Genomic DNA, 23,244 nt, shown 5'->3' with positions numbered 1-23,244 from the left:
AAGACTTTCATGGATATGTCCAAAAGGCGGACAAGCTTCAACGTTGCACTGTGCATTGACAAACCGCACTGTCCAACGACACTGTAAACAAGCTGATTGCTGTTTTGGGACTAGCCCCACCAACGCGCTTGGAGCCTGGCAAAGTGAAATTCCAACATCTCGAATCGCGACGAACTTTTGCTGCAGCATCAGATTGTTTGATGCGCCGAGCCCGACTCGCGACTCCAGCGGCCTCTTTCTTTCCCCCGAAGGTGTGAGAGGTTTTGATGAATTAGGTCCGCGCAAAGAAAGATGGATTCCGCAGACACGCAATACCTCTACCGAGAGACTCGTCTCAACCTCGAAGCGGCTTCTACGTCGTCTATCGTCAATATCCGCGTTCCCTCGCTGACATCCAACGGCAGAGGCGCAATCCGCAGACTGACCAACGGGAACAGCGGCAAGAATGTGAGCGAAGATGAGGTGGCTTTCCGACTGAAGAACCTCGCTGCTGCCTCGTCGGTCTACCACAGAAAATGGCACGATGCACCGCGCAGCTTCCTCTGGAGGTTGCTCGAGGACGGCTTGGTATTGAGCCTTCGTGTGGTCGATACCTGTCGCCAAGAAAAGGCGGCGGATGCGCCCCTTACGCTCAACTTCAGATTCTCGGTACCGATCCAACCGTCCTGCATCGCCTTCGCCGACCCCCGCGAACACGATGCGCTCTCGATGTTCGTCCTCGACGAGTCTAACTCTCTCTACACATTTACTCTACGACCCGATTTTTTCAGGAAGCGCTCCGCGATTGAGACTGGTCCAGGCGATGCTTGCAAGGCTTACCAGCCAAAGGTCTTCGGCCTGAAGCATCCGCACCGAATGGTCGCAGCAAGCACCGATCAGGTTGTCATTTCCCTCTACGATGGTGGCCTTGTGAGGCTCGATAAGAACAAGGCTCAAGACTGTATGTGCCACCCATTGTGCTGTTGATATTCCTCATCCTGACATCCTACAGCCGCCAGCAACCCGTGGAAAGAGACGATCTATAACTCCCAAGGTTGGGCGCAGGGAATCCGCAACTTCCTCCCTTTCAAGCAGAACAACTCTATTCGATACCACAACATGTCCATGGACGCCAGCGCGGCCACATCGATACAGGTCACGGATCTGGGCTTGGATGATGCTGCCTTCCTGTTTACTGTCTGCCTCGACCACCGCATGCGGATTTGGAACTTGCGGACCGGACAAATCCTTTTCACCGGAGACATCCTGAACGCTGACCGCAACCCTCAAGAGATGGGCAAGTGGCAGATTGATCCATCTCAATCAAATCTGCTGCAGCTCGTTGGCGATGGTGCCGGTAAGAGGATGTGTGCTACCTATTCGCCTATCGGTGCCGGAGAGTTCAAGTTCTGGAATATCAAGGCTCATGATACCGAGACCGTCTACGTAGAGGATGCATTCCCTGAGACACACTTGGTCCCGTCTTCACCGTCATTGTCGGATGTCTGGACCCTCGCAGATTTCGTTCTTTCCAGCCCGTCGGATGGTGGTGTTCAGTTGTGGACGTTGTGGAAGAATAACATGACCTACCGGGTCCAGGAGTTGGAGCTCGATATGGACAATATTGGAGATTCTTGGGAGACTGAGTGGAACTCCGTGCACATCGATACGACATATCCAGCAGCGCAGGTCTCGGGCCCGTCCGACCCAACAGATACAACTGAGAAATGGCTGGAGCTGATCTTGGCACCTGGCCGTTTCACAAGAGCTACCTTGGAGACGGCCCTTTCAATCTACGAAAAGGGGCTGGGAGCCCAAAAAGACAGCGGATCGAGGGGACAAAGGGGCTTGGCGGAGTCTATCTGTTCCGTTCTCGCTTCTACAGCATCTCTGGATCGCAACTCAGCCGGTGGCATGGACTATGAGCAATTCCGTGCGAGCAGCGAAATCCAGTGGCGAAGATTCTACAGACTGCTGATCGAGCTAGACAAGCAGCGTGGCGAGGCGGTCTCTCTGATTCTCGATTCAGACACACATATGACCTGGGTAGTTTGTGCCGATGCTGTGTCTGCCATCAGAGAATGCAGCTCACTCGAACGATTATACTATAACCTTTCGCGCCCAGACGAAGGATCAGAGCGGACAGCGACTCTAATTTCCACGGGAATCAACTTTGTTGACACAATTTCTGACAATATCCTGCAAGTCTGCAACGCGGCGCTGCGCCCTGAAATTTTTGAGGAGACGCCGAGGACGGATTACGAGCGGATTCAGTACATGTTCGACACCACCGCCATGTGGCGAAGTGTAAGCGAGGAGGATTGCGCGCAGGTCATTGAAAGCCTGGGGCAAAACTACAGCGGTGTGACGATGGAGCTGTACAACAGCCTCGCTGCCTTGATCGCCGCCAGCGTAGAGTCAGGAAGCCGCAAGACCCGGCAGCCTCTCACTGACTTTGGAAGAAAACTGATTGTCAAAGCTGTTCAGGAAACAATCGAGCTCCAGTGGAAGGTTGTCTTCAGTCAGATCTTACTATTGGTTCACATGGAATTCGACTGGGAGCAAGAGGAGGACATGCTATCCAAGCGATTCGATATTGGCAACGTGTTTCGCCAGTTGCTCGAGTCCCTCCGCAGGTTAGAGCTGCTTAGGTGGCTTTCCAAAACCGAGATCACAGTTCCTATTGGAAACAAGCACGAACGCAACGGCTCCTTCTCTGGCTCGCCAAGCGCCACCAAGCGATCTGGCGAGGAGACCCAAACCATCACCGCTTTGGAGGGCAATGTAGGACACCTCCTGGGCTTCGTCGATGGCAAGAATGAGCTTTTGGCCTCGAGCATCACAGATATTGTCAACGATTTGTGCGCATCAAACAGCGACATTGAGGTGTCACCTACCCTCATTCAATGCTCCTTGATCAGGAGAGAACGGGCCGATTTGGCCCTGGAGCTAAACCCCTTCTGCAGCCAAACGCCTTTCGCCATTTATATCCAGGGCCGAGTCTCCCTTGCCCTCAAAGATTTTGCATCAGCCGCTATTCATTTCCGCAAGGCGGCCATTGGAATGAGTACGCTTGCGGCGTTCTTCTTACCTCGTTCTTTGCTGACATGTACGTTAGGTGTGAAGGATGTTGATGTCGACCGCCATAGCAGTGGTCTCCTGGACGACACGGAATGGAACCTGCTCAACAAGGGCCCTGCCCGTTATTATTGTCACACCGTGGCCCTGTTTGAGAAGGCCAAGGCGTACTCTTACGTTATCGAGTTTGCCGGTCTGGCTATTCAGTACTCTCACGCCAGCCCCGAAGCTGCATTAGTGCGAAGCGAGATGCTTAGTCGCCAGTTCAACGCAGCCACAGTGCTCTCGCGCTTCGATGTTGCTCACGCCAGCCTACTTGCCATGAAGGACAAGGCAATGCAGCACTCGTCCCTGCGCAAGCTGGTGGACAAGATGTGCGAATCTTATCACAACAAGGAACTAATGTCGCTACCCTTCCCTGGGCTGTCAGACTCCATCGATGAGATTTTGTCCCAGAGATGCAAGTCGACGATGGATGTACTGAGCGGCATCCCTTACCACCAAATACTCTACTCCTGGAGGATCAAGCACAACGACTATCGTGGCGCGGCCACGGTCTTATTGGATCGCATTCAGAAGCTGCAGTTCGCCGGCGAGGGTGACAAGTTCATTGGGGAGGACATCCTGGACACACCCGTAACGAAGCAGTACCTGCTGCTCATCAACGCCTTGAGCTGCGTTGACCCGAAGCAAGCTTGGATCTTCTCAGAGGAATTGCCGCCTCCCAACTCGAGGGACGCCAACTTCCAAGGCAAGCGCAAGGTCGTCACGCTGCCAGACTTACGCAAACAGTACCAGGACGAGCTGGACAGAATCGCTGCCATCCAGAACAACCAGTTCGGATTCGAGGCGGACGACGCTATGGACATTTTGTAAATGGATGAATGACAAAAGGCAGACGCACAAGGCACGGCGATGGCGGCAGAGAGCATGTACAAATAACCAGAATCTTTCCGGATAAGAAGGCTTCGGATACAGCAGATACCTCACGAATTGCATGGATTGGGCTTTGGTATTTTCGATGGAAGAGAAATAATTTCATTTTTCGTATCAGTCAGACCCAGCTTCTTTACCCCAAACGCCGTGACATATGCTAAAAGTGCGTGACCACCGCCGGTTATTATCATACTTGCAGCATTGCAACACAGCTCTACGCTTGCGAGGGCTGTGGCATCAGCTTGGGGTTCTCGGGGGCAGCAGCCATGATCATAGTTTGACCTTGGGCTGCGTCCGGTGCTTGGCGGTAGAGAATGATTTCGGACTGTTTGAAATATCTTCGAGCATCTTCCAGAGGTTAGCAGAGGATTGGCCTGCTGCAGAATGCGCGCGGTTTCCTTACCTTCGTCAATGAGAACCAAGCTGAGGTAGTACCTGGTCGAAAACTTCTTGTTTACATCCCGGAATGTAGGGGTCAAGTCGAAGCCTCCAAGGAAGAGACGAATAGGGATAGTCTCTCCTCTGGACGGGGATCCGTCCATGATCTGCAAGCAACAGTCAACATCTATCCGCATATCTTGGAAATGGAGCCGCTCACCTCGAAGCGCACCAAGGTCTCACTTTCGTTGTACTGGTTCGGCGCTGCGCCCGTCGTCTCTCTCCTGATAATGGACAGTTCCATATGTTTGATCTTGAGTCGGACGAGAAGGAAGTATATGCGGCCAACAATGACGTCCTTAAGATGGTACTTGCTCTTGGAGTACTCAAACTCAATGTGCAGACAGTCCTCAATGCCGACGTCCATTTTGATGGATGAGTTCATCTCAGGGGGTATGCGGTACGAATAGACCCAGATATCCTTCTCGCGGATGACGTCGGCCATGCGGCGAGAGACCGTGACGCGGACGAAGTAGCGGAGCTTGACATTGATGCCATTGTACGACTCATACTGCTTCTCGACGTTTTTGAAGTTAAAGTCGAAGGTTTGAGGGTGCTGCAGCTCGCCTGGCGCCGCGAGCTCCTGGACGAGGGAGAGGAATTCGTAATGGTTACCACGGTCGAAGAACATTTCTATCGAAGAGATGTGAGTTTCGAATGTTCCAATGACGCGCAAACATGCGCAATCAGCAGAATCACCAGTTACATACCTATCGTGCCGATGAATTGGACCTTGATGCCGGTATGCTCTAGTCGCTTGCCGTCCTTGGGTCTGATGGTCACGGCGCCCTTGACAGACTCGCCGTCCATGTACAAAGGCGCTTTCTCGCGCCTGTTCTTGTCGAGCTTGACATCGACCATGGACCGCTCGTCGGCGTCCTCTAGCACGATGTCGATGTCGACGGGGGTCGAGAAGAAGTACGACATCTTGGCTTCGGTGGTTACCCGGATCCCGCGCGATTACTCCGTTTCGGGGATGCCTGATGGCTGAGATATATGCGGGCAAGCCAATTGTGGTGACCTCCTGCTCGGATCGGTTTCGTGGTTGATATGGCCGGGGCGATCGAACTCGGTGGTGGTCTTGGAGGAATAGCGTTGCTGACGTACGTGCATTCAATGTCGCTTGGTATTACTTGATGCTGCTGCTGCTGCTGCTGCTGCTATTGCGCTGACCCATCCAGCTATCGGAGGTGGGCTGGGAGGAGCTCCCGGACGTAGCCTCTCTCATTGGACAGATGCCACACGTGACAGTGCCAGGCAGTCAACATTGCTAGAGAGACTAGTCTGGTCAAGATGTGGCTGAAGCTGGCCGGCTGCCCCACCAAAGGAACGCAATGTGGCGTCGCCTCATAGTCCAAGCTGCACTCTTTACGTTGACGCTCGAGCCAGGTAAGTTGGGGAAGTCGCTCCCACTCGACTCACGTGCATGCGAGCCCTACCTTCCGAAAATAATCCCACAGCGAAATTCGACTTACGCCCGGCAAACTCTTTGGAGATCCGACCCTCAACGCCCAACGATACCCTCACAAACCAGTCGCCAATCGCCCAGCCGACAACCCTCCCCGACGTCAAGATGAAGTACATTCACTCCCAGGAGTCCCTTGACATCCCCCAGGATGGTATGTGAACACCGTTGTCGTTGTCGTCGACAGAACGACTCCCGAGAAAAAGCCACGCAAACAAATACACAACCGTCGAACTCCACGGCCAACATGTGCGGCCCTGCGAGCTCCGCCGGATTCTGAAATTTGGGACACGAAACACTCTCTCCGCATCCGATTATTCTATCTCTACGTCTCTTCAATGCCGGCCATGCTCTGCGCTCGTGCGCTGGGGACATGCGACGTCAGGAAGAGCGATAATGGGATCGGCGGGGCGGAGAGTGTGTTTGGGTTGAAAAGTTTTAGACTGTGGATGAGCTCGAAAGGAGCAGTAGTGGCAGGCAATTGAATGCATGCTGACTTGGATTCTCCAACAGTCAAGGTTCACATCAAGTCCCGCGTCGTCACCGTCGAGGGCCCCCGTGGTAAGTCTTACACATGCGTCTTTTTCACCCTCTTTCGCGTTGTTGGCCAGCCACAGAGCAGCCGAAGTGATTCCGTCACGCAGCTAGAGAGGGTATCTGTCTTCTTGAGGAAGCCATGGGCTGACCAGATCAACAGGCAAGCTGGTGAAGGATCTCAGCCACTTGGCTGTCAACTTCTCCCAGCCCCAGAAGGGCACCATCAACATTGAGATCCACCACGGCTCAAGAAAGAACGTTGCCACTCTCCGCACCGTCCGCACCCTCATCAACAACCTGGTTGTCGGTGTCACCAAGGGCTACAAGTACAAGATGCGCTACGTCTACGCCCATTTCCCCATCAACGTCAACGTTGAGAAGAACTCCGAGACTGGCCTGTACGAGGTTGAGATCCGGTATGTATCAATGCATCCTTTCATATAGGCATTGTCGTACTGACTCTCAATTAGCAACTTCATTGGTGAGAAGCTCGTCCGCCGCGTTGTGATGCGCGCCGGTGTCGACGTCGAGGTCTCCAAGGCCCAGAAGGATGAGCTCGTCCTCTCTGGCAACTCTCTCGAGGCCGTCTCCCAGTCTGCTGCCGACATCCAGCAGATCTGCAAGGTCCGCAACAAGGATATCCGTAAGGTATGTTGTAACTTGTGTTGAACCCTCGGAAACCCCAGCATGCTAAAACTGATCTAGTTCCTTGACGGTATGTACGTCTCTGAGAAGGGCAACATTGTCGAGGACCAGTAAACGCGACATTATCACGGAATGTGTGATGGTCTAGTGTTTTCGAGGCCCTCGGTCTCTGCGGGGAATAAAAAACTTCTGGGTTCTGGTCTGGGTTCTTATGACAAGGAGTGGCCGGGGTTCAATCATTTGCAGGCACAGCATAGCACCCAAAAAGATGGTGTCGTGTGAGTGTAGCACAGGGCTATACCATCAAAAAGCAAGAAGACGCACCAGCTCGTTTATGAGCGGTTTACTCAAATACTGCCTGTCTAAAGTCTATATGCATGAAACGAATTGGCGTTTATTGGTGAAATGATACCTCTTCAAAAGCCTCATACCCTTCCCTCGCTTCGTATCTGGTGCTTGGTGACGAGGATGTTTTCTGTGCGAGCACAGGCTGACTGGACTGACTGGACCACGAAGAGTTCGTTCGGCATTCGCCAGAGGCTAGGCGATGCGGGAAAGCATTCCGCTCTTTTGCAGGACAAACGTTATCGCAGACTTTGGCCCGAGTTTCGTATGTTCATCTGAACATGGCTTCCAAACTCAAGTTCAAAGCAAACATTGTGGCCTTTGCAAAAAGTTCAAAGTCAATTCAGTATGACGGAATCCTTTCGTCTGATGCATTACGGTGGCTTGTCAGCTTACGAGCTTACCACCAAAAGTTTCGTCTATAACACTAAAATCGTTCTGACATCGTACATGCTATGCTGGGGCTATGTGTGTGTGGTATGGAAGCACGCCAAGAAAAACTTCGGAATCGCTCGAAAGGAGAGGGCCGCCATGTCCAAGAGATCTTCTCTCACACCCCTTTTCGTCGTCGTCTTCATCTCCTTCGTCTCCAAACCCATCATTCCACCCAGTTTCGTCGTAATCGTTCCAATCTCGCGTTCGTCTCTGAAATCAGCATTCCTCTTCGTCGCCGAATGTTTCATCTCTCATGCTGTGGTGTTGTTGTCTTGTGCCCTTCCGGTGTCACACTCAACAACCTAAAGCCAAATTATGATTTGTTCCCCCTTAAACGCCGGTTGAAAGTAGAGAAATAATACCAATTTATGTACGTCCGAAGCATGTTCAAGCCTCAAAAAAAAAAACCGGTCAAAGAGACATCCGAAAGCACATGCATCTTGGCGAGTCTCGAGAAGAACTCAGTTTTCTACCGCCGTGAGTGCCGCGTAGTGCGGGTGCCACGCGTGTGACCCGTTCGGTGAGTTCTTCCCCCAGAGCTCGAACTGCCTAGGTAGGAGGTCAGATTCGATCTAGTCCGAGAATCCCATGAAGACTCACTGGGACTTGTCCCCGTGTAGGAGTAATACGAGTCGGTGTATGTTGATCGCTCGGGCTTGCGTGCGGGTTTGTCCTTCTTCATGTTCAACAGAGCCGCCATGGTTGCGGCCGCGGCGCCGAGACCCAACCACTTGGCGCCCTCCTTCTTCTCTTCCTTGCGACGAGAGGCAGATGCGGGGCGGCCCCCGCCGAACCAACCGCCGTGAGATGGGCGATGAGAGTGAGCCGAAGGCATGCGGCTGCCATGACGCGAATATCTCTCTTCGACAACCTCGACACGCTCGCGACTGCGTTCCTTCTTCTTGCCACCAAAGATGAGGCCCCAGAGACCACGGGCAATGCAGCAGAAGCAGAGCAGCATGAGCAGGCCGAGACCAGCGAGCGTGCCGATGACGATGCCCGCAATGGCGCCGCCGCTCAAGCCACCGCCAGTACCTTCATCGGCGATTGGTACCGCGGTTCCGGTTCCCGTTGCCGTCTGGGATGCGAACGTGCCAGTGGCCCCGGTGCTGGTGACCCTGTAAGGAGCAGAGAACTGTGTCGTGATAGGAACGCCGTTAGAGGTGATTGTTGTGATGTCCCAGCCCTTCTGGGCGCATTGGCCAGAGTAGGCGCAGTACTGGTTAGAGGCACAGCAAATGCTGCCGCACGCCGTCTCTCCGTCGTTCTGAGGAACGCAAGTCGCGCCGGTGCTGCCTCCTCCCGACGCCTTTGTCGTCTCGGGCCAATTGGTGGTGACTGTGCTCGTGAAAGTGTTCGTCTCTGTCCATGTTGTAGTGTAGATGCCATAGCCTCCGCCGCCATTGACTGTGCTACAGCCAGCAATATTGTTGACGGTGTAGCACTGCTCGCCAGAGCCGCAGCAGTACTGAGAATCAGCGCCACATCGCTGGACACAGTCGCGTTTCATGAACTTGTCACCAAGCTCGTAAAAGAGGTTGTTGGCGATGTTTTGCAAAGGATACGGATGAGCGAGAATCGGAGTGGGGGCGGAGGCCAAAAGAACAAGGCCGGCGGCGACCCAAGAGACCGCGCCCGATTGCTTGTTCCGGCCCATTCTGACGGAAGGCGCAGCGCGGCGTGGTCGTGGGCCAGGAATGTGAAGAGCCGGAGAAAAAAAACGGCAGGATGAAAAACTGGCAAATCGCGGCCGACGTTTGCAGCGGGATGTGTCGCGGAGCTTGTCTTGTCTCGTCGCCGCGAGGGCTACGGTGGATGGGTGTGTAGGTAGGCAAGCAGGAGGAATGATCAAGAGAAATAATGAGGTATTAATGGCTGGGTAAAGAAGAGCGTGGAATGTGAGAAGAGCGAGTGAGCTGGCCGGCCTAGTCTGTTAGTGTGCAGACCGCAAAGTGTAAGCCAGCAGCTGCTGTATTATCGACAGGGTCGCTCTCGACGGTTGCAATGTTTTTGAAAGTTTTGCTAAAGGGGAAAAGACCAAGAAATCGGGAAAAGAACGAAACCTGCAGGCAAGGTGACTTTAAGAGAGGGTAGCGGACAAACTGAAGCGTAGTATTACTTGGTTTGGGCAGAGAGTCTTTTTTTCGCGGGATTCCCAACCTCCTCTCTTGGGGCCAAGTCCAACCTCTTCGATTTTCCGCTGCTGTCACCACACCCGCATCCACACTGACACTGACACTGGCACCCACAATACTACCCTCGAATGATACGAAATGTCGCAGGGATCTGGTCTCACCGATTAGCTGTCCAGTCTGCAGTCTGCAGCGCAGGGCGGAGGCTCTGGAGCAAGGCTTCTCTGCGTCTCTCTCTCTCTTGCTCCCTTGTGATTGCTCGATTTCGTCGCAGCTGCTGGCAGACGAATTCTGGCGCTGTTCCTGAAGATCGGGCACCGGGAGGTGAGTCTTGAATTGAAAAGGCGAGGGTATTAAAGTGGTTCCATGGCGCTGGTGCGGGGAGATGCCTGTGTGAGCTGGCAAACGAATGGCCTTCACTTTTGTGACTGGTCCGGCTCAGAGCGCCTGGCCTCCACTGTTTACCTGCAGGGGTCGATCCGTCCACTGGGCGACGACGATGGGGACGGGGGACGCTGGGCAATCGATAGGAAAAGAGCGCAGGAGAAAGAGGTGACGACGGGAGCCAGTTCCAACTTCCCGTCCGGCGCCCTGTGTTTCCCTGCTTCAGCGGCGTGTTCCCTGCCTTTTCTCACCCTTACACCGAGTTAAGTTGCACCTTCCTTCCTTGGCAGCACTCTTCTCTGTAGAATCGGGCGATGTAAGCTTGCTCATTCGCTGCCACCAGTTCAGACGTCTTAATGTGAGGCATCGCCTGCTTCGCGAAAGAGATATGCTGCGGCGTGGCACGCTCTCCCGCCTTGCTGTCACTACCTTACAGCACCAAGCCTCTAGGCCATCAGCCGTGCAAACAGCATCTGTGAGGCGCATAAGGCAGGCGAGGCAGATGGCGGTGCAGTGACAGCCGCTACAATTACCTTGTCGCTGTAGTTGTGACATCGCATTGACATCTCACTAGCCGACTGTCCGTGGGCTCCGGATTGCGCAAGGCCGACGGGATGTGTTGTACGGCGCATCGTCTACGCGAGCACTCCCACTTCGAATCGACGTATCTGTATGTTCCTGGCTAGAGCCGCCCCCCGCGTTATCCTGGGACCGCCTCTAGAGAGGTCTCCTGCATGGCGTGGGCCATTCCAATCATGGGGAAACTGTGCAGCGCATGCCGATTTGATGAAGTTGACTGTGACAGCGGAGGAGTGCTGCCCCTGAATAAAATTGGGAGGCTGGAAGTCGGGGCAGACTACATCATGGTTGCTATTTGGAGCCTGGAGGTGTGAAGAGGCACACAGGCGAGAAGCCAAGCTCCGTGTGAGTGGACAGGCTGGGTACGACCGAACAGAGGTCTCCAAGGTGGATGGTGCACCGCCGCACCTGCCCCAGCTGCTGGCTTCCCATGGAGCTGTATGACTGGCCACTTGTAAGCTTTGGTGGATTCTAGGAAGCTCTCATCTGTGGCTGACTTAGAACTGGACCTCGAGCCAATCAAGCGCGGTCGCTGACGCTGTGACTTGCAGCAGGGAAAGTGCACCCAAAAGTGGGCGTGCGCGGCTGCGGCTGCGGCTCGAGTGTGCTTGCTACGTTCATCAGACAGCTCCCACCTGCGACGACTACCTATCGAAGCTCGCCGATTCCATCTACGCAGTTCATCCTCAACTCCCTCGGCGACGCACCTCCATCCATTTAGAAGCCGCCAGGGTCGCTCTCTCTCACCCACCGCCCCAAATGTCGCTCGATCCTCCCACGTACCTGGCCTCGCTGCAAAGCAACATTCGCCAGCGGCCAATCCCCTGGGATGGCGCTGTTAGGGCAGGCACCATCACCGAGGACCACCTGGCCCGCATCCGCGCCGTCGACAAGGCGAAGAAGCCCGAGGCAAGGAAGGACATTGTAGAAGGCGATCTCGATGGCTACCGCTCACTCTTTGTTGGGGAGCCCGGCAAGCCCAGCGTGCTGGAGTCTGCTGGAAAGCAGGCGAACGTCGTTCAATTCGTCCTCGTCCTGCTAGCCGACCTTTTGCCTAGTACGTCATGCGCAACTGTTCCCTATCAAGCCATCTTCCTAGCAACCAACTCCTCTGCCCTAAGAATCGTATGCTCCGAGATTGATTGCGGCGCTTTAATCTTCATATCACGCGGACAACATCGAATCTGAGCTAACCTGATCGACCTCGTTTCACAGGCGTACCGTCACTCGCAAAGGCTCTTATTAAGAATACAGACCCCTACAAACACTTTCTACCGTTGCTCGCGCACTCCAACAATACCGAGGACCCGATCCCGTTGCTCACGTCGACTGCTCTGACCAAGCTGATGTCTCTCGCGCTCGACGAATCCCAGGCGACACGCAACGCCATTCCCGTCCTGCTCACATATCTCTCGGGCCTTGCCAAGAGTTCCGATGCGGGTCTTCAAGATATCGCAGTCCAGGAGTATTCCTCGCTACTTTTCGGACATGTGTCGCGGCAACAGTTCTGGAACCAAAGAAGCGAGACAATTTCTCCTCTGATCGACATCCTTAAGACTGCTGCGGGCATTGGAAGCAACGGCAGTTCTTCCGCAAGCATATGGAGTGGCAATGCTCCTTCGAGATCCACCGGCTTTGAGGGTTCGCTCGGTGGCGGAGTTGGGCTTCAGCTATTATATCATGTTCTGTTGGTTGTCTGGCAACTGAGCTTTGAGGCTGAGGACATTGGTGACGACCTGAACGAGTACGGTGCCCGGGAAATCCATGACTATCTCTAAGCTAACGGTTGGCAGCGAGTACGACATCGTCTTGTTGTACACTCAGCTTCTTCGCCTGTCTCCGAAGGAGAAGACAACACGTTTGATTGTGTCGACCCTTTACAATTTGCTCGAAAAGAACCAGAAATCACTCCTCCCTACCGCAGTGCTTGCAAGGCTGCCTGCACTCCTCGATAATCTCAGCGGCCGTCACTTGACCGACCCCGACCTCTTGGAAGATCTCCAAAAATTAAAGGAGCTTCTTGAGGAGTATACCAAGACGAAGACTACCTTTGACGAATACGTTGCAGAAGTTGAATCTGGCCATCTTCGGTGGTCCCCGCCTCACAGAAGCCAGGTTTTCTGGACCGAGAATGCGCGCAAGATTCTCGAGCATGAGAACGGGCAAGTCCCCCGCAAACTTGCCGATATCATGAAGAGGCCATGGGACAACGACAAGCAGGTGTTGGCCATTGCTTGCAATGATGTCGGAGCTTTGGTCAAGGAGGTTCCGGAAAAGAGGTACCAGCTGGAGAAGCTCGGCCTGAAGACCAGGGTCATGGAGCTCATGGGGGACGCAGACGAACACGTTCGGTGGGAGAGCTTGAAGGCGTTGGGAGGCTGGTTGAAGTACAGCTTTGACGGCTAAACATGGTTCCAGCACAACTGGGACCATGGGCCAAAGCACGTGTAAGTATAAATGGATGGGCGGGCAGCATTATCCAGGCAGTTAGAGTGGATCAGGAGTCATTTCGAGTGTGCCGTGCTTTTATTTCTCGCAGCCCGACTGCTGCCAGCCGCCGTGCCGACGGTCTCGGCCGAGAAAGTGATGTGCTTCTTCTTTGCCCCTGCATCACGCCACGAGGTTGACAGCACACCACGCGACGGCGTGTAGTAATTTAAACAGAGCATTATGACGATGTACCAAGACTTGATGATGATGGTGATTTTCGTTATTATCGGCAGGGGTGACGGTGCTGGTGGTGCGTATGTGTGTGTGTGTGTGGCCTTCCTTCGCCTTTCGCCAGTCGCTTTTCCTGTTTTCCGCATCGTGAGATTTGTGTGTGGGGGTCAGTTGCGCACCTGATGAGCAAAATCCGCCCGGCGGATTATGGCCCGAGTGGCCCAGCATGACATTTTCCCAACGTCAAGACTTTGCCGACTTGGCCCCGTCTGGGACCCCGTCCGGCCCCCGTCTCGCGGCCTTTGCCAGCCCAATGGGAGGGATCAGTGGAGCTATTCTAAGGCAGAGCTCCTCGCGTGCTCCTGTAACTCCGATGGGACCCCGCGGCGTTATGTACTCCGGACCTTATCATACGGGCGGTACGTGCCCCGGCGGGTCGACCACCCCACCGCGTAGTGGACGTCAACCCCTCAATAATTAGCGGTTCTAGATTCTAGAATGTGGGAACAACCCAGCGAAACCACGGTGACCCAGGCTCTGCCCCGCTAAAAGAGCTGACCTGAGTTCAGGGTCCATACCTTACCATAGCTTCCGAGGGTCGCATGTTCCGTCGCAGCTTTCAGTGAACCCTCCCGCCCTCAACAGAACCTTCACGAAAACACACCCGCTCAAAAATACACATAATCCGTCCACACCGCTCCCTCCTCGGCCGTCTGCTTTCTTCCAAATCACATACACACACGACCATCCAACATACACAAACAAGATGGCGCCCAAAGCTATTGTTGCACCCTCGATCCTGGCGGCCGACTTTGCCGACCTCGGCGCATGCTGCTCGCGCACAATTTCTCAAGGAGCCGACTGGCTTCATGTTGACATTATGTAAACACACCCCGCCAGAACCAAACCAGCCGAGGGCGTCGCGAGATCCAAAATACCAGACGCACGTCTGTCTTCGAACGACGCTCGAGAGCTTCAGGTCCGACAGAGCTGATCTGTGCCACAGGGATGGACACTTCGTGCCCAACATCACGTTTGGGCCGGGTGTCGTGAGCAAGATCCGCGGCCATGTCACCAAGCCCTCTGAGAAGGACGGCAAGGGAACCTTCGATTGCCACATGATGATCTCAGAAGTGAGTCTCAAGTCAAGCTTTGATGTTGACAATGGTCACCAGGCGGCCAAAATACTGCAGCAGTCAACTAACGAGCTATGATTCCCTCCAGCCCAAGAAGTGGGTTAAGGAGTTCAAGGACGCCGGCTGCGATCTTTACTGCTTCCACTACGAAGCCGCCTTCTCCTCCAACGCCGAGAGGCCCGAGGACAAATCCGACGAGACGACGAATCCCAAGGCTCTGATCCGCTACATTCACGAGCAAGGTCTTCATGCTGGTATCGCGATCAAGCCTGCAACGCCTGTTGACGTTCTCTGGGATATTCTTGAGAGCGAGGACCCTCTCGAGAGACCCGAAGTGAGTTTCCTTTGGTCCCGCCGATGCGCATGTTACACGACATGGGTTCTCCGTTCAGGTCGATACTAACTCGTCAAACCACAGATGGTCCTCGTCATGACGGTCGAGCCTGGCTTCGGCGGGCAAAAGTTTATGGCCTCTGAGCTGCCCAAGGTTCAAGCCCTGCGCGAAAAGTACCCAGACCTCAACATTGAGGTCGATGGTGGTCTCGGAGCCGGCACCATTGACCAGGCAGCCGATGCTGGTGCGAACGTCATTGTGGCAGGTAGCGCTGTGTTTGGCGCAAAGGACCCGTCAGAGGTCATTTCGATGTTGAAGTCGGCCGTGGAGAAGAGGATTGGCAAGCTCTGAAAATGGCATGTGGCGGGCTACCAGATGATGTTTATGACTTTGATGTGTGCGCTTCTTTTGTTGGTTGATTTATATTTGCGCGGGGACAAAAAGGAAGCAAGCCATGCGTTTTTATGTTCGGTACATATTACAACTAAGTCGGACAACGCGCTCCCCTAGTGGAAATGCATTGGTCTTCTTAATCCTAATTATATACAACTAGACAATTTTTTTTCTTTCACTTCTTTTGCGCCAGCGCTTTGTCCAAGGCGGCAACGAAGCTCTTGATTTCTTCCACTATAACGGCGTCAGCTCTGATTCTGCAGTAAGAGAACATTGGCGAAGACTTACAGCTGTTGTAATGGACCATACTGACCCTGACGATACCATCCGATGGATCTAGACCAAGCACATCTTTCAATAGACGATAAGAGTAGAAGTGGCCCCATCTGAAACCAAAGTCTGTTTCCTTCTCGACGGTCTCGACCAACTCTCGCGCGCCCCAGTTCTTCACTCTGAAGCTGATCGTTGGGACACGGCGCTCGGTGCCTGCATCTGACTCGCCATAGATGGTGACATCCCCCCGGCCGTTGAGATACTCTAGGAGGGTCGACTGAAGCTGCCTTTCCTGCTCAATCTTCCCCTTCCAGCCGTCCGAATTCGGCGTACCGAGATACTCTAGAACCTTCGGCACGGCGGAAACCAGCTCGTAGCTGCCACCCGCCAAACCTAGCTTGCCCTCGAGCGTATCGCCCTGGTTGAAGAAGTGTCCCAACGACCGCATGTGGGTATTCTGCGCCTTGCGACTGGCGTACAACATGGCCGTGTGCGGGCCGTAGACCTTGTACCAGGAGAAGGCGTAAAAGTCAACACCGAGGGCCTTGACATCGATGGGCCGGTGCGGAGCATACGCCACGCCGTCGACGCAGACGAGACCCCTTGGCGTGCTTTCGTGGACCAAGGATGCGATGGCACCCACATCGTGGATTGTGCCGAGAATGTTGCTCGCATGGGTGCAGGTTACCAGGCGAGTCTTGTCTGAGAGCAGAGGCTTGAGATTGTCAACAGTGAGCTTGGGGTTGGGCGAGTTGTCTGGCTTCCACCACTTGAGAACCAGATCCTGGTGGGCGGCGAGATCGACCCAGGATGCAATGTTGGCCTCGTGATCAACTCCGGAGACGACGATCTCATCGCCTTTGCTGAAGGAGAAGGTGTGAGAGAGGTTCCTGAACAGCTGAGTGGTCGAAGCGCCGAAGACTGCTTGGTCAGTTGAGATACAAAGGGTGGGATTGGACATTGTTACCAATTTCATCGGGGGATGCATTAATGTACTTAGCCCCGGCCTGGTAGCCGTCACCGTAGAGAGCAGTGGAGCGCTGGCCAACTTTGTATGAGGCTCCTAGCTGAACATTGGTCTGAGAGAGATAGTCGCGGATCCTGCGTCGCGTCAGTGGGTTGCGTGTATGGCGGCTACAGGGTTCAAGAACGTACGAGTCTATGACAGTCCCAAGAGTCTGACTGCCACCGGCGTTATCAAAGAAGACTTGGTCCTGGCCGAGGGCAGGGAACTTGGCTCTCGTGGCCGCGATGTCGATTTGTGCAGACATTGTCATGTTCGACTTCCAAAGCCTAGTTTTGTGTCCAGAGGATTAGAACAATAAGTTCTTGCAATGAGGTGTTTGTAAAGTAGAGGAGTTGCTGTGCGTGAGAGATAAGACGTTGGATGGATGACTCGGACTCGACAAGTTTAGCTCTTCAAGAATGGGACACTTGCAGTAGCTCTATCGGATTACAAGCGGGGTTGAGCTGTCTTTGTAATTGAAGCAAGCACGCGGAGAAGCTGGGTCAAGATGCCGGCGAACTGCCCAATCGAGACACTAATGACCAAGAAGACGCACCTGGAGCCGCAATCGACGCCAATGAATGGGGATGCATGACACCAAGAGGACGGGCGGCGGGGTACTGAGGGACGCGGGGGTCCATCGGCGGTTGGCAACGGCTCGCCGATGGGTCCGCTGCGGTCTTCAAAGCGCGGGCTCCGTCCCAACCCCGCGTGCTCGGAGGCCACACCATACTCACGCTGGCTGAAGTTGGCCGGCTCTTCCTGATGCGATAGTCCTTCTCAGCCTGTTTTGAACTCCCCAGCGCCTAAGAGTAGTATGTTGCAGGCGACGGCATTGGCTACTTACTCACAAGTCAAGGCTGGCGGTTCGCATTGTTACTCGACAACGAAGCACCCGGCGCTTGGGGTGTTATGCAAGTTCCTGGAAACATTTGAATGGAAACAAGATCCCCCTCAAATGTGCGTCTCGTCTGCGCTTATCTGCATTGCCAATTGTGTGACCGGGTCGCATTTCACCCTTCTTCGTTGAGAAGACTCTGACCACCAGACTGAGCAGCGGTGTAATTAAGAAACCTAGCAGGGCGCACCCAACGTCACGGTGGTGGACGGGAGGGCGCATTGCGGTGCTCTGCAGGGGCCAACGCCGAGCCATGGGACGATTTGCCGCGAAAACAGCTGCTAGAATGGGCAACAAAAAAAACTTTATGTGGGACCTCAGCCCACGTCCGATCGAAGCTCTCGACCCAGATATGGTCTGGGAGGTTGCCAACAATTTTTTTTTTTATCTCTCCTCCTCCGCGCACAGCAACACCTCCCTTCCCTCACAGATCCATTGATTTCCCATAATGAAGCGCAAGGCTGAATCGCGGATTGACGACAAGAAGAAGTCCAAGAAGAAGTCCAAGACGAGTGAGCGAACCAGCACCTTTCTGTCAAGAAATGACGTCGCACTAACAACGAGTCCTACAACAGCTCTCTCGGCCGACGTCGCAAAGTCACGATTCCGCAAGGGCCTCTTCGACTCCAACGTCCTCGAGTCCTACACCGACGAGTACGCCAAGTCGAGCCCGTACAAACACTCCGTAATCACCGGCCTTGTCGACGACAAGCTCCTGCGCTCCGTCCGCGACGAGATCCGCGAAAACGTCTCCTTCACCCCCAAAGAGACCGACATCTACAAGATCCACCAGTCTGGCGACCTCGCCAACCTCGACGGCCTCGACGATGAGGCTCTAGCCAAGCTCCCCTCTCTCCTCTCTCTGCGCGATGCCATCTACTCCGAGACTTTCCGCAACTATGTCTCCCACATCACAGGCTGCGGCCCATTGAGCGGTCGCAAGACCGACATGGCCATCAACGTTTACACACCTGGCTGCTACCTCCTCTGCCACGACGACGTGATTGGCAGCCGCAAGGTCAGCTATATCCTGTACCTCACCGACCCAGACAAGCCATGGAAGGCCGAGTGGGGCGGTGCTCTCCGTCTGTTCCCTGTCGACGAGCTGGAAGGCAAGGACGGCGAGGTTGCCAAGACGCCTGCGCCGGATCACACCAAGGTCATACCGCCGGCCTGGAACCAGCTTTCCTTTTTCGCCGTGCAGCCGGGTGAGTCCTTCCACGACGTCGAGGAGGTCTACCACGCCGAATCCAAGGCCCAGCTCGAGGAAGATGGTGGCCGCATCCGCATGGCCATCTCTGGCTGGTTCCACATCCCCCAGATTGGCGAGGACGGATATGTAGAGGGTGCCGAGGAGAAGCAGGTCAAGAACTCGGGTCTCATGCAGTTGCAGGGCAACCCTGACCAGCACGATACCCCGCGCCCGCGGCCCGTCAAGATCAACGAGCCCGGCTCGGATCTGGCAGCTGGCTTTGACGAGGCAGGCCTTGAGTTTTTACTCAGGTACATTAACCCACAGTACCTAACGCCGGACACGCTGGAACAGATCACAGAGCATTTTGAAGAGAATTCGAGCATCACGCTCTCCAACATTCTGTCAAAGAAGTTCAGTGCCCGGTTGAGGGAGTACATTGAGTCTCAGGAGAAGGCTGTGCTTCCAGAAGACAGCAGCAAGATCGAGAAGAGGTCGGCGTGGCGCGTCGCCCGTCCTCCGCACAAGCACCGCTATCTCTACCAACAGCCTGCAGGCGCTGACGAGCTACGCAGCTCGCAGGAGGAGAACCCCCTGACAGAGCTTCTCGATAACCTCCTCCCCTCGCGTCAGTTCCGCGAGTGGCTACAGGTTGCTACCGGCACGGTCGTTGAGAGCCACGAATTCCTCGCTCGTCGATTCCGTCACGGTCTGGATTACACGCTCGCTACAGGGCACGAGGGCAAGCCGCGTCTGGAGTTCAACCTCGGCATTACCCCGTCAAAGGGTTGGGGGGATGATGAAGAGGAGGAGGAGGAGAAGCAGGCTGGGGAGGAAGAGGTAGAGAAGTCCAATGGCAAGTCCAAGAAGGATAAAAAGGGCAAGGGGAAAGCTAAGGCCAAGGCCAAGCCGGAGCCTGAGCCGGAAGAGGAGCTTGAGGTTGGTGGTCACGAGGTCTATATGGCCGGCGACGATGGCGAGGAGGAAGAGGATGCGGCGATCTACAAGTCAAGCGGCGACGATGACAATATCCTCTTCTTCCAGGCTGCGGCGTGGAACAAGCTCACGCTGGTGCTTCGCGACAGCGGTACTCTGCGCTTCGTCAAGTACGTTGGACGTGCTGCCAAGGGCGATCGCTGGGATATCTCGGGTTCCATTGGCATCGACGCCGACGACCTCGAGGCTCAAATCAATGCCGAGTCCGATGACGAGGATTCGGAGGAGGACGAGTGGGACGGCTTCTCTGACCCTCCTGCCGGAGAGTCGAGCGAGAGCGACTAAATCATTCCCAATTGTAACGACATGTAAAAAGAAAACGACACTGCTTCCCCGTTTCCAGATTATGTAGGAATTTGCCGGTAGACCAAAAGTAATGAATGACAACATGGTTTCTGGATTCTTTCTACTCATTGCAACCCAAAGCTCGCAGAGCCATGCTACGGAAAAAGACAGCGCCAAAAAAAAAGCCGCCAATCAAACACGCCAGGTTGCAGCCATGTAAATGCTTCATTTTGCAAACGTGCGTATTGCTCGACTGAAAGAAGACGAACAGGAAAAAGACAAATTTCGCTACCCTTGATCATGCTCCCCGAACGCCCTCTTCATCTAATCATGCAAAAAGCAACCCGATAAACGACAATGCAGAATTTCAGCGATGCACCCCACAACGCTCTCTCTCTCTCCCTCTAGGCTTATTTCCGAATCTCTAAAATTTCTTCAGATCCTTCTCCGGCACCGTCCTGACGAAGGCATGCTTGAGGAAATGCAACCAAACCTTATTGTGCTTCTTTTTCTTCTTGCCGCCTTTCTTGCCCTTCTTTCCTTTCTTCTTCTTCTTCTTCTCCGTCTCTACGTCTTCGTCTACGTCGTCAGAATCATATTCTTCGTCATCGTTCTCCTCTATGTCTTCTTCGCTGTCGTCTTCAAAGTCTTCTGCAAGGACCTTGCCTTTGGCGCTCTCCTGACCGATGCGGTGAGCCAACTTGACGTAGCTCCGCACGGTCAGATCTGACAGGCCGTAGATCTTGTCCGTGAAGGTGCTGTACTCAACCTCGAACTCGAAGGGATTCGGCTTGGGCTTGCTGGACTTGGGATCCTTGTCTTTATGGATGCCGTCGCGCCACTTGCTGCCTGATGCGCCGTCGTCGTGCGTCATATCGTTGTTGATGTGGGTCAGGTTCGCAAAGTACTGGGTATACCCAAGGAACGTCAGGGGCTGAGGGTCGTAAGCCGGGCCTGGCCCTGTTCCTGCAGGTGGTGGCTCGGGAACGACCAGGTTGGGATCCTCGCCCATGTCCGGCTTCTTGTCTTTGCCCTTCTTTCCTTTCTTGCCCTTCTTCTTCTTCTTTGCAGCCTCCATATCACGCCTCAGTTCCTCGTGTATCGGATCATCGTCGATCGGCAGCTGGATCGCCGGCAGCGCATCGGTGAAGGAATCGGTCCAAACCGCCGCATTTTCAAGCCCAGAGATGTTGTACTCCATGACCCGAATGGTGGGGAAGTAGTTGGGCACAATGCTGGGTCCGATGAGGGAAAGATGGTATCGCTCGGCGTACTTACCGCCCAGGTCCTTGGACGGCTTCTTCTTGCCTTTCTTCTTCTTCTTCTTCTCTGGCTCCACGGCGTCGGCCTCATCGAGCAGGGCCTTGGACACGTTCGGAAGTTTCGACCAGCCTTCTCGCAACTCTTGGAGGTAGTCCGCTGCAGACTGAATTTCAAGTTCGTCCTCGAAAGCTTCTCGACCAACATCATCGTCAACGGCGAAGCCGCTGAGGACATTGATGTCCATATCCTTAGTATCATGCACAATGAAGTGGTCGATGTTCATGTGACCATACAGAGACCCGACGACAACGTCACGGTATTGTCGCATCCATAAGTTATACTTCTGCCAGCATGTCTCGTCCCAGTTCTTCTTGCTGTCGGTGCGGGCCGGGGGCACATGGCCCATCAGGATCGCCTTCATGCCACGCTCGCGGAGGAATTGCAGCTGCACGCGGAGCCATTCCATCTGCTTGAAGCCAGGCTCTGAGGGCTGCTGGCAGTCATCGACGCCCGCATTTCGGTCAAAAAAATATAGCGTATTTAAGCTGAAGACCGCCAGCTTATTGGGGATGACCTCAACGTAGAACCAGCCACCGAAACCAAACGAGTGACGCTGCTCCTCCGGGATGAAACGCTTCCAGATCTCCGAGTAATATCCCAGCCACTTGTTAGGGCCCGGTCGCAGGATATTGTGCGGTAGAATGTCGTTGTTTCCAAAGGTGGGAATGACCGGTACGGTCATGCGCGTGGCATCGGTCGGGTGAGCGAATGTTTCGACGAATTTGTCGGCGATCAATCGATTTGTGCCAAGCACCTGGCTGGCATTTCGAGGAATTTCTTCATCGCTGTCGTGGCGCGCTGAGTCGCCAGTCCAAATGACGAAGTCGATGTCGTCGGCGATGTTCTTGGCAATCCAGTCGAAAGTCGCGTCTACAAGGGAGATGGGGGAGTCGCAGTCTGAGGTTTCTGCGCCGTAGTAGCCTGAAGGCCCGCTGCCCCTGTGGCAAGCTATATCTTCTTCTGTTGAGGTGTGGGCTTTATAGAACTGATCTGGGTGGAAATCTGTAGGATCGCCGCACGGCAGCTGTTAGCCATTTCTGTCCCAATGGCGAGCATTTGGGTGTGCTCGGGTTGCATTTCACGTACCTGTAATGTGCAGAAACTTCCCGCTCAAGCGGCGAGGCTCTTCCTGAGTTCTTGCAAGCGCAGACGCAGAGCCAATGACTTTTTGCGGCCCGCTGACGACGGGCGTTGCAGTGACGCCATGCAGGAACTGCTGCTGGAGCAGGGCGAGGTGCAGAGGCAGCAAGCCCACTATTGCGGGTAGAGACCGCATTGCTGGGAGGCAGGCCCAAGGCGCGCAGTGCCTGGGTAGGTCTTTTTTTTCTGGGTAGCTTTGACGTGTAGTGTAGGTAGGCGCGCAACGTTCAGCCGAAGAGAGAGGACGAAAATCTGAGCTTGAGAGCGACAGGTCGCGTGGGAGCGAGCGGGAGCGAAGGGAGAATCGGGATTTGCGGTATGATATGACGGGGGAGCGATTCAAGGTTATTTAATCATGGTTTTCCTTCCCCGCCACGTAGAAAATAGGTAGATGAAGAGCAAGTGCGGTCTGTAAATGGTCCGAACAGGGACTTGACTTGTTTTCTGGCTTGGCCGTGACCTGGGTCACTTTCAGGGCTCCGGGGCTGGGCGAGGCGGGCGCAGGGACCAGGGACGCTACCTGGGAAGCTGAGAATGCTGGGTGGTGGTACCTACCTACGTAACTTGTAAGGGTGTGTCCGGCAGTATTGCTTGTATCTTTCGTCCCTTTTTTTTTCCTTTTTTTCTTTCCTGCTTGCCTTCCCTCCCCTTTCT

The 23,244-nt window shown here is 54.5% G+C and overlaps 9 protein-coding genes across 9 annotated transcripts; 5 read left to right on the top strand and 4 right to left on the bottom strand.

Annotated features, from left to right (window-relative positions):
• Positions 1-291: 291 nt before the first annotated feature.
• COL26b_006890 (uncharacterized protein) lies at positions 292-3,933 on the top strand (the record flags this gene model as incomplete). Its single annotated transcript, XM_053179701.1, has 3 exons — positions 292-940; positions 992-3,046; positions 3,098-3,933. The coding sequence occupies 3 exons, from the start codon at positions 292-294 to the stop codon at positions 3,931-3,933; spliced, it is 3,540 nt and encodes a 1,179-aa protein (XP_053036347.1).
• A 274-nt stretch (positions 3,934-4,207) lies between these two features.
• VPS26 (Vacuolar protein sorting-associated protein 26) lies at positions 4,208-5,358 on the bottom strand (the record flags this gene model as incomplete). Its single annotated transcript, XM_053179700.1, has 4 exons — positions 4,208-4,341; positions 4,397-4,538; positions 4,592-5,064; positions 5,142-5,358. The coding sequence occupies 4 exons, from the start codon at positions 5,356-5,358 to the stop codon at positions 4,208-4,210; spliced, it is 966 nt and encodes a 321-aa protein (XP_053036346.1).
• A 407-nt stretch (positions 5,359-5,765) lies between these two features.
• On the top strand, positions 5,766-7,192 carry COL26b_006888 (uncharacterized protein; the record flags this gene model as incomplete). Its single annotated transcript, XM_053179699.1, has 6 exons — positions 5,766-5,820; positions 5,892-6,050; positions 6,410-6,457; positions 6,594-6,849; positions 6,904-7,081; positions 7,139-7,192. 6 exons carry the CDS (start codon positions 5,766-5,768, stop codon positions 7,190-7,192), a joined length of 750 nt encoding a protein of 249 aa, XP_053036345.1.
• Positions 7,193-8,419: 1,227 nt separating this feature from the next.
• On the bottom strand, positions 8,420-9,515 carry COL26b_006887 (uncharacterized protein; the record flags this gene model as incomplete). Its single annotated transcript, XM_053179698.1, has 2 exons — positions 8,420-8,430; positions 8,459-9,515. The coding sequence occupies 2 exons, from the start codon at positions 9,513-9,515 to the stop codon at positions 8,420-8,422; spliced, it is 1,068 nt and encodes a 355-aa protein (XP_053036344.1).
• Positions 9,516-11,712: 2,197 nt separating this feature from the next.
• Positions 11,713-13,359, top strand: COL26b_006886 (uncharacterized protein; the record flags this gene model as incomplete). The annotated part of the gene is made up of 3 exons (XM_053179697.1): positions 11,713-12,010; positions 12,169-12,697; positions 12,747-13,359. The coding sequence occupies 3 exons, from the start codon at positions 11,713-11,715 to the stop codon at positions 13,357-13,359; spliced, it is 1,440 nt and encodes a 479-aa protein (XP_053036343.1).
• A 1,021-nt stretch (positions 13,360-14,380) lies between these two features.
• On the top strand, positions 14,381-15,435 carry COL26b_006885 (uncharacterized protein; the record flags this gene model as incomplete). Its single annotated transcript, XM_053179696.1, has 4 exons — positions 14,381-14,496; positions 14,621-14,747; positions 14,839-15,084; positions 15,169-15,435. 4 exons carry the CDS (start codon positions 14,381-14,383, stop codon positions 15,433-15,435), a joined length of 756 nt encoding a protein of 251 aa, XP_053036342.1.
• Positions 15,436-15,652: 217 nt separating this feature from the next.
• COL26b_006884 (uncharacterized protein) lies at positions 15,653-17,021 on the bottom strand (the record flags this gene model as incomplete). The annotated part of the gene is made up of 4 exons (XM_053179695.1): positions 15,653-15,711; positions 15,766-16,671; positions 16,718-16,851; positions 16,906-17,021. The coding sequence occupies 4 exons, from the start codon at positions 17,019-17,021 to the stop codon at positions 15,653-15,655; spliced, it is 1,215 nt and encodes a 404-aa protein (XP_053036341.1).
• A 1,081-nt stretch (positions 17,022-18,102) lies between these two features.
• On the top strand, positions 18,103-20,127 carry COL26b_006883 (uncharacterized protein; the record flags this gene model as incomplete). Its single annotated transcript, XM_053179694.1, has 2 exons — positions 18,103-18,166; positions 18,230-20,127. The coding sequence occupies 2 exons, from the start codon at positions 18,103-18,105 to the stop codon at positions 20,125-20,127; spliced, it is 1,962 nt and encodes a 653-aa protein (XP_053036340.1).
• Positions 20,128-20,551: 424 nt separating this feature from the next.
• COL26b_006882 (uncharacterized protein) lies at positions 20,552-22,726 on the bottom strand (the record flags this gene model as incomplete). Its single annotated transcript, XM_053179693.1, has 2 exons — positions 20,552-22,452; positions 22,537-22,726. 2 exons carry the CDS (start codon positions 22,724-22,726, stop codon positions 20,552-20,554), a joined length of 2,091 nt encoding a protein of 696 aa, XP_053036339.1.
• Between the last annotated feature and the right edge of the window lie 518 nt (positions 22,727-23,244).

Source organism: Colletotrichum chrysophilum, assembly GCF_026319265.1.
Source record: "Colletotrichum chrysophilum strain AFK26 chromosome Unknown scaffold_53, whole genome shotgun sequence".
Lineage (NCBI taxonomy): Eukaryota > Fungi > Ascomycota > Sordariomycetes > Glomerellales > Glomerellaceae > Colletotrichum > Colletotrichum chrysophilum.
The sequence above is the reverse complement of the archived record's forward strand: the minus strand, read 5'-3'. Positions and strand labels throughout refer to the sequence as shown.